The sequence below is a fragment of the Lonchura striata genome, chromosome Z, assembly GCF_046129695.1.
Source record: "Lonchura striata isolate bLonStr1 chromosome Z, bLonStr1.mat, whole genome shotgun sequence".
Lineage (NCBI taxonomy): Eukaryota > Metazoa > Chordata > Aves > Passeriformes > Estrildidae > Lonchura > Lonchura striata.
The window spans coordinates 13,915,111-13,934,438 of record NC_134642.1 but is presented as its reverse complement, the minus strand read 5'-3'; the positions used below and the strand labels follow the sequence as shown (position 1 = coordinate 13,934,438).

The 19,328-nt window shown below is 39.5% G+C and overlaps 1 protein-coding gene across 2 annotated transcripts in view; it reads right to left on the bottom strand.

Moving 5' to 3' along the window:
- The window catches only part of CERT1 (ceramide transporter 1), an 80,766-nt gene that overhangs the window by 28,139 nt on the left and 33,299 nt on the right, over window positions 1-19,328 (bottom strand). For both annotated transcript variants that reach the window (XM_021531823.2, XM_021531824.2), the window contains exons 4-5: window positions 1,687-1,794; window positions 790-928 (exon numbers count right to left, since the gene is read on the bottom strand). In XM_021531823.2, coding sequence (XP_021387498.1) covers window positions 790-928; window positions 1,687-1,794 — 247 coding nt within the window. The remainder of the gene's footprint in view (window positions 1-789; window positions 929-1,686; window positions 1,795-19,328) is intronic.

The window sequence follows — 19,328 nt, the reverse complement described above, 5'->3', positions numbered from 1 at the left end:
GGTTTACTTTTTTGATCCAAGACCACTAGCAGTGTAAATGTCAGATAAAAGCAGAATCTAACATTGCTCAGCATTGAAGTTTAGCATTCAGTTCTCTGGTGAGAGCAAGATACTTTCGTGTTACAAGTGGATAAGCAGGAGCCATGATTCAGTACCTATCTAATCTTCTACACTGAAAAGTTTTTTAAAAAGTGGAATTGCACTTTTCTGGTGTTTTATTGCTGCAGAAAGTTTCACACTGCCAGAACAAACACAGGGATGAATATAAATGCCTTAGTAGAGTGCAAGATATAGTGACAAGCTGTGCTCTGGTATAAGCAATTCAGAGATATGTAGACATCCACACTGTAGTTTAGTATGGTCTCAAGTGTGCATTCAGTGCTCTAGTTCCAGCTGATACACATTAGAAGCATTACTTAAGGCAGCACTTTGGACTTTTAACAGTGTATTGTTTCTATCAAAACTAATACCCATTTATTTTTCAAAATAACAGGCAAGAAATAGCAATAAATTGAATTAATGACAGTTAGCATTGGTATTGTAAAACAAAACACTTAAAAAGAGCATTGCTTTTGTACAGTTGACAGCTACAGGTTAACATCAAGCAGATTTTAAATCAAATCTGAATTCCAAAGTAAAAATAATTAATATATTTATGCATTTATGCAAATGAGTGATCCTTTACTACACTAAATTTAGGATACATATTTTATTTATAAGACATTAACAATATCAAGAGGTTTACTTGTTAAAAAGCTATATTCTGTGGAGGGAAGAGTCTTCTGTTACCTTTATCCCTCTGGAGTTCATCTTTGGAAACAGCATCCGCACAAGCATCAAAGTATTTCTGTAAAGTATCAACTTGTCTACACAAGATGTCTCTAAAGGTTTCCATTTCTGCAAGCTTCTCATGTAAGCTATGGCCCTTCTGAGAACACAAACAAAAAAAAAGCCTGAAATGTTTCTACATACTCAACAACAGCTTAAAGCAGTATAACTACAATTTAATTTCAAAAAATAAATTTCTGCAGCTATGAAGAAAAAACTGAAGTATACTAAGGGCATTTTAGGTATCAGCAATTATGAAATACTGTTAATAATGTCAGAAGAAACCATATCCAAGTATTCCTTACTCATTTTGCTACTGGTCTCAATGTTTTCTCTTGACTGCACCTGCTACTTCAGAGCACTCCACATGCTATCAGCTTTACACATATTTGCCTGAAAGCAGTCACCTCCAGCTTAAGATCTTTGTTCCAATCCTTATTCCCTTTTCTTGTGTTGTTCTTCTTCTGCTCTCCCAGAAGTAGAGCACACTCAGTTCATACATTAAATATTCATATGCATGACATAAGGAAAGCCGTAATTTGTCAGGCAGGGCTATATCACACTTATTAAGCTACAGAATTAGTATTTGTTTCCAGTTGGAGCCCAGGATATTCTGGTAAGTAAACTAGAAAAAGTTAATGAACACGTAAGTTTGATTTTCTTGCCACAGAAGATGACACCACAGTTTAAAAGGGATGACTGCATGAGAGGCATGAGCTTCCTGTACCATCTGTATGACGGACTACTAACATTTAAACTAAATATTTCTATAATTATGTGAATGAGTCTTCACATGTCATTTCTTTTCCAGTTGTATGTTATTTATGCACGAATACTAGGAAAACTTTTTGCACCAACCTTGAATGAAGAGGTGGATGTTGCAGAGTACCCACTTGCTCCAGAGACAAGAGACACCATGGAGCCATGACGGCGCAAACTTGACTCTGATCCATAGCCAGATTCAGTCTGAAAATCAAACCACACAAAAAACTAGAGGGCTGAGGCTTTTGATTAAACAGAAATAATGAAAATAAGATTAATGTAATTTTCTCTGAAACCCACCCATTTGTTTTTTGCAGTAGAGGTTTAAATAACTCAAACTGTGCCTGCATCTAAGATGTTGATGTAGTATCTGTGAAGTTATTATAGACTTATTTTTTAGTATCAAATCAATTTGTAAAGTAATTTGTCACCTAAATTTGTTTCCCAAAAGGACACAGCAACATATATATTTAATGGTTTAAAAGAGGGACAGTGTTTCATTATTTTGGTTTATGCAATTCCTAAGAAGTAACTTTCACACAGCTTATTAAAAAAAACATACATTACTCTAAAATTAATTGGGGGATTAAACAGGTTCAGTCTCAAGACAATCAGCTTCGGTCAATCCATCCAATTATACAAATAGTACCACTGTCTTTTTAAAAGCAATAAAATAGAAATGAAAGAAAATCAGACAATTACTTCTATCAAGTTTTTTTTCCTGTTTCAGGCTTCTTCAGCAAAATTATTTCTATTAGACTGAAATTAATATTTCATGTGAACAAAAGTCTACATAAAACAAGGTAAGACACTAAGAGGATACAATAAGAGTAACTAACTAAACAACGAAAAAAGAAAAACAGCTTGATTAGAATAACATTTATAAGATCAAAAATAAATTTTGACAAGTTTCCTTACAAGTCAAACAGAAAGAGATAGTGAGTAACTGAAGGAAAATAGATTTCTCTAAATGCTAATGTAAATTATGTGCATAGCAAAGGGGATGAAAAATCCTGATAGAGAATGTAAAAAATAAACAGATGATTCAGAATAATATATGAAATACTACTAGTAGATGAGTTTGATCAAGTAGACAGAGGCAACAGTGAAGGACCTTTGACAGAAATAAATTCTGCAGTAACACCAATACTCCAATGGGGCAGGGAGAAGGGAGACAAAACAAATGGTACAGAACAAACAAGAAGCAGTTATGAAATTCCAGTTATTGTATATTTTGTGGAAAAATTGGGAGCTGTATAGGCTTTGACAAGGCAGGAGAGTGTGGATAAGTTAAAAAACAGGGAAAGGTAAATAGTTCTTTGAAGTGTCAGTTAAGAATATGGGCAAAGTGGAACAAAGTATGTATGTCTGAATTGCAAGTAAGAGTTTTGGCATATGAATGCTATGTTTCAAAAGCATTTAATAAGCATAAACCTGAAAGGAAGAATCATCCAATCCTTTGAAACATTTCTTTTAAAATTCCTTTAAACACAAATATAAAAAAGACTTCACTGTTTAATTGGTACCTTCAATATTTATTTAAGCATATGCCACAAATGTTAAGACAATCCAATGTTTTTATTATAGTTAGTTTGACAGTGAAAATTCATTCAATTTTCTCTCTAACTTGTACACTCTAAGAAAGATGATAAAGCTTTATTTTAATAGGATATCAATTTTAAAATGTAGACAAAATATCCACTTCATTGAGGTTAGAGTATTTTAACTAAGAATAAGAAGTGTTTTCTGATTTTGTCCTGAAAGTGAGAAAGACACACCTATGCAATACCTTGCTTTAAACTTAGGAAGTGAAATTTCTGGATTTCTTTATTTACTTCAGATTTAGTCAAAGCCACATCTATACAGTCCTACTTAAGAACTTCCAAGAATACTTGTAAACTTATAAGTAGAAAATCTGATACCTCATATTCTACATCTGAATTAAATCCATTTCTTTCGATATTATGCATCCCGTCAATGCTCATCTAACTTAGTTCACAAAATAAAAACTGAAGGTGAAAGAAAAAAACCCAACCCTTCTTTCCACATCAATATGTAAGCTTGACTTTTTAAAGGTAACTTTTCAGCAGAATATTTGTTCCTCTCATTTATGCTTGTGATTATTATTTCCCCTAAATAATTTATCCATGCTACAGAATCGTACATATAACAGCATGTACATGGATACAGATATCAGCTTGCGAAGTCTACCAATAAAAATGTGCAACATTATTAACTATTTGTTATTGAGAAGCAAATTCAGCAGGCATTAAGAGCAGACTGAGCAGCACACAGTATGAATCAAAAGCATGTACAGTTACAGATCATTTTCACAAAACTGTATCAGACAATTTTGTTCAAATAGCCAAGAGGAGAAAAAAATTACATTGAGAATACTTGGGTTTTTCCAAGAAGCAGAAAATAAGTACTCATTTCTAACTGATGCACAGACAAGCCATCCTGCTCACAGCAGACACATGCAGGCAGATGAACACAAACAAAGAAAGCATGAATCATGCAAAGCCCCACCATTCTACTACCGCAACATTTAAACGAGAGGAGGTCACTGCCGCATTTATGTCTTGCAAAGCAGATCATCGTTAACTAATCACTGCAGAAACAATCATTTACACTGAGAAAAGGAATGTAGACAAAGTTTCTTCTGTTAATATGAATTTTAATTTCCCAAGAAAAAAACTGGAAAAGATGGTAGAGTTCATATGATAGAAATCAACAGTCTCTGCTTGAAAACAAAATTACTTCTAGAGGTCGTATCAATTCATACCATCAAGCACTAATGCCAAATTGCCATGCTTGGTGAAAAGATGCACTTCTTTGAAATTCCATGCATACATCACAGCTTCAAAGCTAGATAAAAATTGGCATTTGATAGTAATTGCAACACCTTCAGCTTTCATAGCCAATGCACGAAATCCATTAATCCTTTTGTTACAATAGATAAGAGGAAGGAGCCACATGATCCAAAGCTTCATGTGATCCTTTAACTGGAGCAGATGATAGTATCAGAAACAAGGCAGTATGTCAGAAAAGCTGCTTTCAGTAGAAAAACCTAAGTATTTGCAGAATCATATTGCAGATCTCTCTCACTGCTCGCACTTATCCTTAGGTGGTAAATAATACCCTTGAATAAAGCACAGATTCACAGTCAAGTCCTTCCAGTTAAAAAATCAAATAAAACAAATTATTCTCACATGTCTTCAAGGAATTCTTTTGATTATGTCTCAATTTGCACCTGTGAAGCGCTTCAATGTATGTTTGTTCACCAAGGCAGATATATTCAGTTAGCATTATAAATTATTTATTATTTTACATAACACAACCAGCAGGCAGCTCCTCCCTCTAAGGCATACAGCTCACTCAGAAGATGATGGAACAGATATTAGGACACACTGACTCTAATCTCATTCCCTACAGTATTTGTAAAAATACACTCAATCCCACTCAAACATCCAAAAGATCAAGCCACGATATCTTATGAAGAAAACCAGAAGATAGAAAAGGTAGTAACACAAAAGAGCTGGAAGGTACTATGAAAGGCTTGGTGGAAAATAAGCAGATAAGCTCTGTAAAACAACTATGTTCCAAAGGCAATTTTTAGACTTGCTGCAAATGCTTCAGAAAAATGGGTTACTGCAAGGATGAGCCATGGCAGGGCTACCCTAGGAAATTATTGCAGACAGTAAGAACACAGACACTACACTTTGAGCAATACAGGATGCATTTCTGTGGACTGAAAATAAAGATATAATTATCATGTGACTGTAGGTCTGATTTTTCAATTGTTCTGAAGCTGCTGACAATGGAAATTCAAGGTTGCAAAACTAAGGTGGCAGTTAGCAGGAAGGCAGAGATGGAAATTCCACAATCCAGGTCAGGGCAGCTAGATAGTGATTCCCCACCCACAGCTCTCCAAACCCAAATGCAGATGACTATTTAAAAGGAAAGAGCTTCTAATCTGACCTTTTTTTGCATTTGTAAAAACAAGAAAAGACATGTAGACTTAACCTTCCTCCAGCAGAGACATACGTTGCAATTTCATAGTAAATACCCAGGTTATGTGCACAGGAGGAACCCCCAGGAATTCCAAATGGAAAAAAACACATGTAAAAATAAAACTCTTCACTGAGCAAAAGTACCAAAACCCAAGCTGACAATAACCGCAACATTTTGTATACTTAGTAATAAAACTAAAGCAGCTTGTACTCGTGGGTCATGGGAATATAAGCAAGTCTGGGAGAGGCTACATTTATCCCTCCTGTGAATCTGGGCTGTCAGAAAAGGGACAGGTAAGGTCTGTATTGTAATACAAGAACTAATAAATTCCATTCTATTAGACACCATCAAAAAAAGCACTGATGGTTTGGCGTCAGTTCCCAATGCACTAAAGGAAGTGTTGTTGCTTGTTTTCATGCTCTGAAAGCTAGCGCATTTTAAAGAATGAATTAATTATATTGTCTGATCCTGGTTTAAGGCTAACACTTCTGCAACTGTGCCTTTAAAAAAAGAACAGTTATGATCCCAAGTGAAAGCAGTAGTCACATTGGTCTTTTTAGCAGTTATACAAAATTGCATAATAGTTATATTAAAAATTAAATATTACTACATCATCACAAAGTATAAAATTCAGAAGGGAGTGTTGCCAGGATTAAGTGCTAACTAAGGCAGATAAGCCAAGCAGATGAGCAGTAGGATAAACTGCTGCAGAAGTCTGAGAACCAGCTCTCCCATGGAGCATCCACTAAGTGGAGAGAAAGCCTGTGCCTTGCAGGGATTGAGCACATAGGGATAAACCAGCCTGTCTCAACAGGGGGACAGAGCAAGGAGACTAAGGCACGCACCATATTCACAATTAACAGGCACTTAGGCAATCTTACTTATCCTTCAAAATGGCAAGGAAGGAGTGACTGCCTCTTACTCCAATTGTTGGTTTAGTTTTATTTTTTAACTGAAGATAGTTAAGTATTACAATGATATCACCTCTGTAGAATCAGAAAACGTATCCACCATCAGTATTATGGTGAAGAATCCTGGGCTAACAACCACAGTGATATTTCCAAAGAGCATAGTTAATAGCAATGAGGGTTTCTTCATCTTTGTGAAAAGGTACTTGTTGCAAGCCTGAGACAGTTTTGGATATAGACTTGAGAGGCCTACACTTTGCTTAATCAGAATTAACATTTTCCTAACAAGAAGCAACTAGAACTCAAAGTACAGATGAAGGCAAGGTTCTTACTTGAACTAAAAGAAATGGACTACAAAAAACTTTACAGCTACACAGAACATACCTATCAGCAGATATGTAGTCTTAGCTATCTATGCTTTGTATCAATAAGAAAAAAAACCTGCCAAAACAAATGCTCCTGCAAAACACACAAAGTCCCTTGTTCATCTAGTGCAAATACCAGTTACCTTGGCACTGCTGAATTCAGAAATGGATTGTTTTTCCCTGTTAATCTCTTAAACATTTAGCCATCAGAATAGATATCTCTATTAAATGGCTGGCATAAAGCACTGGAGGATAAAGAAGTTGGAATTGTTGCATTCCATAACATATTTGACAAAGAATTTAAGGAAACCATCTCACACCCTACGGAAATATATGCAAACACATGCTGTTTAAGTTGCCATCTCCTAAAAGTAATTTGAGAAAAAGTGGGGGGAAAAACGGTTTACTTGTAATACAGTTCTTGTTTTGTATCTCACACTGTATTAAAACTAACACAATTTTCTTCACTTTCAGAACCTACTAACTACTCTTATTTCCTTCTTGCTGTAGGTCTTGTCAGTTCTCAACACCTACTTCATTCAAAAACAACAGGACTCACTGACATATTCCACATTTGAACCAAAAAAGTTCTATCAAATAAGGGACTCCAAGACATGCAACTTTGTGTCATGTTCCTGATACAGCTTCAGATTGCTCAAGTTGTCCAAGGTTGAAGATTCATAAAAACCAGTACTACTATTGAGTCCAAACCATGTTTGTTTAGAAACAAATTCCAGTCTGGTTTAAAAGCTCTTTATGCAACAGCACTCTGCCATCTGTAGAGGCTTTACATGCTTTTCTAATCATACATCAATTCGACAACATAAAGATTCCATATATTAAACTCAAACTATCTAGGCAATAATTCTGTTCAAAAGTAACTTTACTTTCAAAAAACAGATGAAGATACTGGATATAAAGTATCACAGTTCTGAAGGCATCATTATCTAAGGACAAACTCTACCACTCTGCCTGACAGGCAGAAAATAATCAGAATCACTCAAGTTGGGGAAGACTTCCTAGATCATTGAGTTCAACCTTTGACCCAACACCACCATGCCAAATAGACCACAACACAAAGTGCCACACACAGACTTTTACTGTATACCTCCAGAGGGTCCATTATTTTCCTGGGCAGCCCATTCCAATATCTGATCACCCTTTCAGTGAAAAAATTCTTCCCAATGTCCAGCCTCCAGAGCCTTCCTACTCTTCAGCAGATCAACATTCCCACCCAACTCGTCACCTGCTAACTGACTGAGGGTGCCCTTCATCCCCTCATCCAGACTGTCTGTAAGGACACAACACAGAACTGGACCCAGTGCTGAGAACAGCACAGGTGACCGGCCACCAGCTGGATGTAATTCCATCCACTGCCACTCTCTGTCTTGACTATCCAGCTGGCTTTTTACCCAATGAACAGTGCACTTGTCCAAGCTATGGGCTGACAGTTTCTCTAGGGTAATGGTATCAGAAATGCTGTCAAAGGCTTTAGTGAAGTCTAGACAGAAAACACCTACAGCCTTTCCCTCATCCACTAAGCAGGTCACCCTGTCACATAAAAGGAGATCAGGTTGGTCAGGCAGGACCTGCCTTTCACAAATCCATGCTGACTGGGCCTGATGCCCTGGCTGTCCTGTATGTGCCAGTCATCACACTCAAGATACTCTGTTCCATGACCTTCCCCAGCACTGAGGTCACCCAGGTCAGGCTGACAGGCTGTAGTTCCACAGATCTTGCTTCTGACCCTTCTTGGAGGTGGGCACCACACTTGCAAATCTCCAGTTATCTGGGGTGTCCCTGGTTAAACTAGGATTGATCATAAGTGATGCAGAGTGGCTTGGAGAGGTATTTCACCAGCTCCCTCAGTCCTCTTGAGTAAATCTCATTTGGCCCTATACACTTATGAGTAGCTAAGTGACATGGACAGTCACTTCCTCCTGAGTTACTGAGTTACAGGAAGTCTATTCTGATCCCCATTCCTGTTAAGCAGCTCAGGGAGCTGCTTGCCCGTCTCTGTTAAAGACTAAGGCAAAGAAAGTATTGAGTACCTCATCCTTAGTGACAGTGCTCCCCAGCCACATGCCCATTAAAGGATGAAGATATTCCTTGACCCTCCTTTTGTTGTTAATGCATTTTGAAAAACATCTTCTCTTATACAGCAGTGACCAGACTGAGTTCTAGCTAAGGCTTCCCCTTTCTGATTTTTTCTCTACATGACTTACCAACATCCTTGTACTCTACCTGAGGTGCCTGCCACAATCTACATAGGAAGCAACATTTGCAAGATCTTAAGCCAAATGAAGCTGGTGAAGGGTCTAGAACACAAGTCTGATGAGGAGTGGCTGAGGGAGCTGGGGTACCTCAGCCTGGAAAAAAGGAGGGTTAGAGGAGACCTTATCCCTCTCTACAGAAAAGAAGCTGTGATGAGATAGGTGTCATTCTCTTATTCCAAGCAGCAAGTGTCAGGACAAGTGGAAATGGCCTCAAGTTGCAGCTAGGGAAGTTAAGTTTAGACATTATGAAAATTTTTTCATGGAAAGGGTTGTAAAGCACTGGAATATACTGCTCAGGGAAGTGGTGGAGTCACCATACCTGAAAGTGTTAAAAAAATGTGTGGATATGTCATTTGATAACATGCTTTAGTGGTGAGCATCGTAGTGGCACTGGGTTGACAACTGAATGTGGAAATATTAAAGGTCTTTTTCAATCTTAGCAATTCTATGAAATACTCGATACACGATGGCTTACCAAGATCTAAAAAAGTTACCTGAAAACATTGTTTTACCAAGAATAAAATAATATTGCTTTAAAGAATAAAACCACATGATTCTATAAATCTCATTTTAGTCTATGAGTTAAGAACAAGTCCAACATAATGCTAAAGGGATAAATTATCTGAATACTTCTCATATATAGATGTAAGACCTAGCCACAGATACATAAGTGCAAAGATACACATATAAAGTATATGTCGTATCAAAAAACTTTATAAGCAAACTCTGATTATGATTTTATCTAACCTAAAAGCTTTGTATATTTAATGTAAAAGACACGTTTGGCTGTCTAAAAGAATAAAAATTCAGATAATTTCCAAAATCTTGGTGAATCACCAATTCAAAACATGAGAGTATATGCTTTTGTCACGAGGTTTCACAGTACTCTGTGGTCTAACAGGTCAGGACTGGGAAAATTAAGTTGCCATACACACATTTATTAAGTCACTCATACACTTTTGGGTTAGTCCCAGTTCATCTGTTTAATCTCCCCAAGTCAGTATCGTGTGTGACCACTAGAGGGAAATAGCGAAAAGGAAACAGACACCGCTGGAGGTTACTAGTGGTCTTTGACCAACAGTAACCCTTACCCTGTTTCTGCTTCCCTGGGCATAGAAACCTCCTTTTCTTGGTAGACAATTAAAACCAGAGCAGTTTTACCTTTAGCCTTTATAATTACACTTGAGACACATTGCTTAGAGAGGATAAAGTAATAGAGATTAAAGAAATTATTCTGAAGTCAGACTTCTCAGACATTCATTTTCAGTTAAAACTGTCCAAAGACATCATACCAAATCAATCTGACAAATGTTCTGGCTCAGATTTTTAGAACTTCATCTGACAAGAAGTGGTTAGGCTCAATGTAATTTAGCTTTAGAAGATGTTTAATACTCGAATCAGAACATTTGGCACATGTGTCTCAAGCACCATGCCCAAGTAGATTTTTCTTTACATTCAGCTGTTCTGTCAGTAGTCTGCAAACACACAACTCATCATTAAAATCACTTTTATATACCAGCTAGACAAATAGGCACAGCATTTCTTCATATACAGGTCCTCACTAAACTAGTTTTCCCTGTATGTATGCTCACTTTGAGAAGCATTAGAAGAAAAAAGGTTTTAGTTAAAGCCTACCAAACCCATTTAAAGTCATGAAGTAATGGTACAGACATAATTTGTCTGAAATAAGTTATTGACTGTATTCATAGTACTTAAGTATATACAAGCTTATCTGGGAGTTTGTAAAACTGTTTTATGAAATGCAACCAGAAAACTCATCTTTGAAAACTAAACTATTAAGTTACAATATATTACATACAATATTAACAAACATATCAGTAAAGATATTAAACTCACTTGCCAATACAAAACCAACCTCCAGATTATCACTGATGCAAAAAGAAACAGATTGCTTTTACTTGCTGAAAGTGAACACCCTCTGTGTAATAGGAAAAAACAACTTCAAGCACAGCAACAGGTGTCTACAATAAGCTGACCTACACTGCCCTTGAAGGAAAATCTGGAAACTGGAAAACAGCTCACAAAAGGCTGCTTCTAGTACATTAGAGGAAAGTAAATAAAAGGATCTAGGCCCTAAAATGTTCAGGACTTTGAAGATAAATGTTATCATGAGTTCTACACAGAAATGTAAGACTGTTGGTCCTTATCAGGCTATCCACTAAGTTTTGGGACACCATTTTGGTCTTACTTTACTTTCCAGAGGGGTAAAAAGTATAAACAAGATAAAGGGTGCCAAAACAGAGCTGGTACCAACATAAAAACCTCCCTGCTATAAGCATTAGCTAGAGAATAGTATAATAAAACAAGCAGTTTAGTGCCTATTTTAACTTGTCCTCTATAGTAAGTAAATCCTTATTTCATGATACCACATCTGTTTTGTAAAAGCTGTGGAGTCCTTTCTGTAAGAACTTCTCCCTTAATTGCCCACTGTACTATGAAAAAACCGTGTTTCAGCAACTGTAGAAACACATTCAGCATCTACATAACTAATTATTTTGTAGACTCTTATTTTTTACATACTGCTGGAGTCCAATTACAATTATTGGTTCTCTCACAGAAGTGTACCCCTGAATAATTCATCGTGAGAAAGCTGCACATGTGTTAAGAGCTGGCAAAATGAAAGTGATGCTATTGCCTGCAGAGATCCCAGTGTGCATATGGATGACATTAAGACTTCAGGAGAATGGTGATATTTTTGCTGTTGACTGCAACATACTAAAAGCTGACTTTACCCCCTTGCGAAGTGAGGGGATGGAAACTCCCACCTGATGGTAGGTAAGGTGTTTCCTGACCATTCTGTGTGGCAGTGACAAAATACCACCTCTGTTACCAGATTTTCAAATTCGGACAGATCTGTGTATACTCCAATTCAGGCAGCAGCCTGAAAAAGCAGCAGCCATAAAAATTATGAAAGTGAAGCTATTGTATCTACTTCAGAATCAAATCTGCCTCATAGTTGAGAACAGTTAAGAAAAACAGCAGATTTGATGTTTAACACAGGGCTCTTATATCAAGACAGCATCAATCAATAAAGAGGGCAAAGAACCTTTCCAAGTCAAGTGTAACATAAGTTTTTCTCCTAAATGCAGCCTCAGATCCACATATTTCAGACTTTCTTCCCATATGACCAAGCTCAAATCCAAAATGGAGCATGTTTTTTACTCCAGGTTCTGTCTACTCAGGTAGGTATCTGAGAGACTACATATGACTAGTACTGTTAGCCAAACACTATCCATCTGTTAAAGACATGTCTAGTTCAGCATGATGGCCTCTTTTCAAAAATTAAAGCACAAACCACTCCAGACACCCTCTGAGGATCAATTAGATATACTTGCACAAACCTTAAGTCCTATGTATTGGGTGATTAGAAGAGCACTGAGCAGGTTGGTTCCTCATTCTGGTTAGCCACACAGGCTTATGGCGGAGTTTTCCTCCGGCGAGAGGCAGGGTGATTAAAAGAAAGCTCTAGAGAGCGAGGGGAACAGGAGTGGGCAAACAGGGGTGCACTCAGCAGCTCACCTGGCAGTTCATGCAGGCAGGGTTGCAGCTTTCCTCCTTCTAGTGGGGAGTTGTTTCTGTTGGTTAGTTGGTTTTGGTTTTTTTTGTTTTTTTTTTTTTTTTGTTAGTAATATTTTTTACAAAAAATGCAGTTACTACAGTGTATGTAATCAAATGGAACCCTCCAAAAAGGATGTGTCTGTCCAGACCCACTCCTGTGCGGAGTATTTGAATTTATCAGTGGTACCAGGGGGTGTTGCAGAAGAAGCCTACCTGCAGTGTGAACTGGTAAATGATCTCTTTTTGCTGGTGGTTGAGCTTAGAGAAGAAGTTGAAAGACTAATGAGTATTAGGGAAAGTGAAAGGGAAATAGACTGGTGGAGTTCTGCCTTTCTGTCCTGGAGGGAGGCCCACCAGGAGTCAGAGAACTCCCATGCTTCCGTCAGGCAACAGGAAGACACCTGGTGGATGAAGAGGACTGGAAATGGGTACCTACTTGGGGAGGTAACAGAAGTTTCTCCAGACCCCCACTGCCTACCCAGGTGCTATTTCAGAATAGGTATGAGGCCCTGAATCCAGAAGGTCAGAGAGATGATACAGAAGAAAATTATCCACCCAGTGGGCCTCCCAATTACACTTCATCTATCAGAGGGATCACCACCTCTGACATTAAAAAGAAAAGAAGGGTATTTGTAGTGGGTGACTCCCTTCTGAGTGGAACAGAGGGCCCAACATGTGGACTGGACCATCCAGCAGGGAGGTCTGCTGTCTCCCTGGGGCCTGGGTATGAAACATCACTGAGAGACTTCCTAGGCTGATTCAGTCCTCTGATTATTACCCACTGCTGATAATCCAGGCTGACAGTGATGAGATTGAAAAGACAAGTGTCAGGGCAATAAAAAGGGACTTTGGGGCACTGGGTCAGGTGATGATAGGGCAGGAGCAGAGGCAGTGTTCTGCTCAGTCCCTTTGGTGGCAGAAAAAAATGATAAAAGGAATAGGAGAGCCCACATTGTCAAGAGGTGGCTCAAGGTTTGGTGTCATCAGCAGAATTTTGGGTTCTTTGATCACAGGCCAACTTTTTCAGCACCTGGCCTGCTGGAACTGGATGGGCTGCATCTCTCTGTTAGGGGTAGAAGAATTTCGGCTCATTAACTGGCAGACTTCATTGAGCAAGCTTTAAACTAGGCTTGAAGGGGGAAGGGGATGCAGCTGGGCTCTTTGGAAGCAGGCCCAAGGATGGTAAGACTGTATTAGAGGTGAAACCAGCAGCCCAGCTCAGGTGTATGTCCATTAATGCATGCAGCATGGGTAACTAACAAGAAGAGCTGGAAGCCATGGTGCAATAGCAATACTATGATGTAGACACCATAATGGAAATGTGGTGGGACAACTCACATAGCTGGAGCATTGCACTGGATGGCTACAAGCTCTTCAAGAGAGAGAGGAAAGGGAGAAGAGGTGGCCCTTTATATTAGGGAGGATTTTGAGGCCATGGGTATTGAAACTAATGACGATGAAGTTGAATGCCTATGGATAGGAATTAAGGGGAAGGGCAACAAGGCTGACATCCTACTGGGAGTCTGCTATCATCCACCCAACCAGGATGAAGAGGTGGACAGCCTATTCTGTAAGCAACTGGAGAATGTTTCAGGATCACCAGCCCTTGCTCTTTAGGTAGGTGTCTTTAACCTACCAGACATCTGCTGGGAACTTAATACCACAGAAAAGAGGCAGTCCGAGAAGTTTTTAGAGTTAAGTGGGGGACAACTTTTTGTCGCAGCTGCTGGGTGAGCCCACCAGGGGAGGACTATGTTATACCTGTTGTTCTCAAATAGAGATGGGCTGGTGGGAGATGTGGTGGTTGGAGGCCGCTTGAGGCACAGTTACCATGAAATTATGGAGTTCTTGATATTTGGTGAAATCAGGAGGAACATCACTAAGACTTTTACACTGGACTTCTGGAGGGCAGACTTTGGCCTGCTTAGGAGACTAATTCAGAGAGTTCCTTGGGAAGCAGCCCTTAAAAACAAAGGGGCCCAGAAAAGGTGGGAGAGCTTCAAAACAGAAATCTTGACTGCACATGAACAGGCTGTCCCTGTGTGCTGAAAGTAGATGAGGCAAACATCCAGCCTCGATGGGCAAGGAGGTTTTGAAGGAACTTAGTAATAAGAAGAGGCTGTATCATCTTTGGAAGGAGGGTCAGGACTTCAGGAAGTATCCAAGGGAGTTGCTAGGGCATGTAGGAAAAACACTAGGCAAGCCAAAGCTCAGTTCAAACTTAATTTGGCAACTTTTATAAAGGATAATAAAAAATGTTTTTATAAATATATTAATGGCAAAAAGAAGGGTAAGACCAACTTTTGCTCTCTATTGGATGAGGGAGGGAGCTGCAAATGAGGAGAAGGCAGAAGTGCTTAATGCCTTCTTTTGCCTCAGTTTTTAGTGAGAAGATGGCTTGTTCCCAGGACAACTGTTCTCTTGGGTTGGTAGATGGTATCAGGGAGCAGAAGGGTCTGTCCCACTGTTATCCAGGAGGAGGCAGTCAGAGAACTGCTGAGCCACTTGGAGGTTCATAAATCCATGGGACCAAATGGGATCCATCCCAGAGTGATGAGGGAGCTGGCAGATGAGCTTGTGAAGCCACTCTCCATCATTTACCAACACTCCTGGCTCACTGATGAGGTTCCAGAGGACTGGAAGCTGGCCAATGTGACACTCATTCATAAAACAAGTGGGAAGGAGGATCCTGGTAATTATAGGCCAGTTATCCTGACCTCAGTACCCAGTAAGGTTATGGAACAGTTCACACTGAGTGTCATCACACAGAACTTACAGGATTGGCCAGGGTATCAGACCCAGCCAGCAGGGGTTTAAGAGGGAAAGGTTGTGCTTGACCAGCCTGGTCTCCTTCAATGACCAGGTGACCTGCCTGGTGGATGCAGGAAAGGCTGTGGGTGTTGATCATTTGGGCTTCAGCAAGGCCTTTGGCACTGTCTCCCACAGCACACTGCTGGAGAAGCTGCAGCCCACGGCTGGGACAGGAGCACTCAGTGCTGGGTTCAGAACTGGCTGCATGGCCGGGCCAGAGAGTGCTGGTGAGCAGTGCTGCATCCAGCTGGGGCCAGGCACCAGTGGTGTCCCTCAGGCTCTGTGCTGGGACCAGCTCTGTTCAATGGCTTTATTGATGACATGGATGACGGGATTGAGTCCTTCATTAGAAAATTTGCAGACAACACTAAGCTGGTAGCGTGTGTCAATCTGTTGGGAGGTGGGAGGGCTCTGCAGAGAAACCTGGAACACTTAGATGGATGGGCAGAGTCCAATAAGATGATGTTTAATAAGTCCAAGTGCCGAGTCCTGCATTTTGGCCACAGTTACCCCCTGTAGCATTACAGGCTGGGGACGGTGTGGCTGGAAAGGGACCTGGGGGTGCTGGTGACAGCCAACTGGACATGAGCCAGCAGTGTGCCCTGGTGGCCCAGAAGGCCAAGGGCATCCTGGCCTGTGTTAGGAATGGTGTGGCCAGCAGGAGCAGGGAGGTCATTCTCCTCCTGTACTCAGCACTGGTGAGGCCACACCTTGAGTGCTGTGTCAGTTCTGGGCCCTCAGTTTGGGAAGGACATTGAGGCACTTGAGCACATCCAGAGGAGGCAACAGGGCTGGAGAGGGGCTTGGAACACAAACCCTGTGAGGAATGGCTGAGGGAGCTGGGGGTGTTCAGCCTGGAGAAAAGGAGACTCAGAGGTGACCTTATCACTCTCTATAAGTTGTAGCCAGGCAGGGGTTGGTCTCTTTCTCCAGGCAGCAACTGACAGAACAAGAGGACACTGTCTCAAGCTGTGCCAAGGGAAATACAGGTTGGATATTTTTTACAGGAATAGTGATAAAGTTCTGGAATGGCCAGCCTGGGGAGGTGGAGGAGTCACCATCCCTGGATGTGTTAAAAAAAGACTGGATATGGCACTCAGTGCCATCGTCTAGTTGAGATGTTAGGGCATGGGTTAGACTCGGTGATCCTGAAGTCTCTTCCAACCTAGTGATTCTGTGTGTAATGTTTGATTAGATTATAGGAGCTATAGCCTAAGTAGGTGTTATCTTTGCTCTTTCTTTGTACTTTGCAAATTGGGCAGGTTTACCTAATAGATTTTCTCAAATGCACTAAATATCACCAAGCACAGGAATTATATGTTTTCTGCTTAACCTTGCTTAGCATATTTAGAGACAGGTAGAAGCAATAATGGAAATAAGTAGATGCTGCACTTTTTGAACTGCACAAGAATAAAGCAAAACTTGAAGGAGACAGAATTTAACCAAACCTTTTATTTACATCTAAAAGTCTGAGAACCAGCAAATTGAGGCAAAAAAACTTCATCTTGTTAAAAAAGAACTGTTTCAAGACAGAGGAATTCTTTTGCTGGAAGCAGAAAATACTGTAACACAAGAAATTAATAGTTAACTGCTATGTAAGAAGCAGTTAACCTTTTGACCACAGAATCAGAATGACTAGGATGCAAGATGTCTAGCACCACCTCCTGATCAGAGCATGTCCAGTTAAGTACTCAGACCTACACCTCACAAGGATGCACTTTTTAGAGAATTATAGTATCTATTTTCAAAGCCAAAGCAAGTGTTACAAAACATAACTGGAACACACAGGCAAAGAAAGACTGGGTTGGTCAAAGTGAAACAATTTGCTTTGTTTATAATTAATCAAGTGTGTTGGGCTGGAATGGACAAAGCTTTAGTCCAGCTTTAGACAGTACTAACTGTAACTAATTAATAAATCTGCAATTTAACAGCTGCTCTTCGATCACGGGCCCAAGAATGGCAAAAGGGTGCCAAGACAGACAAAAAACTATTGTTTTCAGTCCTGAAAGGGAAGTTTCAACAATTTGGGAATGAAAACATTTAGGTTTGCTGCAGCAAACATCCTTATGTAGTCAACCGAAACTGTTCATTCACTGGCATTCTCCTAGTCTTCTTTCAGGAAAAACGGTTTTTCAGCAATAAGTGCACTTAGCAAATTTAGCAACATCAAATGACATGCACTATCATATGTATCAGAGTTACTGCTGATACAGGTGCAAAAATAATGGAATGTACAAGACACACCCAAGCTGTTTCCCTCGCTGAAATTTAATTAATATTTAATTCAATTTAAAGAATTCTCTGTAATTGACAGCAAATTAATAATAACTTGAATAACCCAGCTAATCTTTCCCTGAAAGAACAGCTTCATACAAAACTTCAATACTACTATCATACCATATATCAGGGCAAGTAATTCTTATCAGCTGAGCATCCTCAAGTGTACCTGTTTGCTTAAACAAGCAGTTTTACAGTAATACACAAATCCTGTAGAAAGATGGACACCTTTCTCTATTTCACCCTCTATTCCCCCAGTTTTCCGATGCCTATGTTCATACCAAGCAATACGGAACATTTAAACAGCAGCACTTAAATATTAAACCCCTTCTTTCTCACATACTGTTTAAAATAGTTATGCTAAAGAGCATGACTTTTCCTCTGCAGTCAGTCTATACATAGACAACATTAAAATAACAGCAAATGCTTATTTGCATGCTTGATCTGTTTCGAGAGGAAAAAAAAATAATCTTTTTGCTGACCTACAGTGAAAATTATACTGGAAGAATTACCTTAAGAGGTTCTGAAAAATGGCAAGGACATTAAATTAAAAGAACAGGTGCCCCAAGATATGATATGTTTCCAAAGGAATTCCTCCAACCCTTTGAGTCATGTTCGGTTCTAGAGTTACTTTCTTTTTCCGGAGTTTCCCTCTACAGTGGTGGTGTGTGTGTCTCTCAAAAGAGCCAAATGTTCAATGTTACTGTGTCTCATAAGTACTTGTGCACCTCACCCATGTGGTTGAACACTCCTCCCTATAGCAAGGGGATCAACTAATCATCTATTAATATCACCTCACCGAGTTTCACTGTAATGAAAGCTCCATGAAGAAAAGCCACCTCCTAAAAAGTTCTTTGAGAAAGCTAAAAAAGACCACCTTTGGTAGGCTGAGACAGAGTGCCCAAGATTTTTCAATTAAGCTGTTGATACACAATATCTTTTGAGGTGATCAGTAGTAATTCTGAGTAAATAGCATACAGTATTGGCAAGTGACAACTTTTAACTGTTTAATCACTACTTTTACATAGCAGCTTTCCACTTTCTGTCCTTGATACTAAGAGTTTACCTGAATTTGAAGGGGCATTTATCACCAAGCCAAGCTTGACACAGGTCTCTCTCAATGAACAATACTGTTTTTAGGGAGACCTTGCAAAACATGCTACCACTTTGCCATGGAGAATTTAGACTCCTAGAGGTAACTGCATGTCATACAGCTGGTGACAAACCTTGACATTCCCCATATTTCTATTAAATGAAAGTATACACTATCCAAATGATTTACAAAGTGAATTAATAACACTTCTCAGTTTAATACTGGAATCCCACTTGTTTATAGCAACGAGACTGATTATTTACTGCACAGCCAGCTGCAAGTTGACTCTTCTAGAGCTCTGGGCACCTTAAGACTGAGCATTAGTATTGAGACCAGCTTTACTTTAGCCACGTACATCACTCTTCACTAAACAGCACTGCAAAAATGTTGACTGACATACTCAACAGCTTAGTGG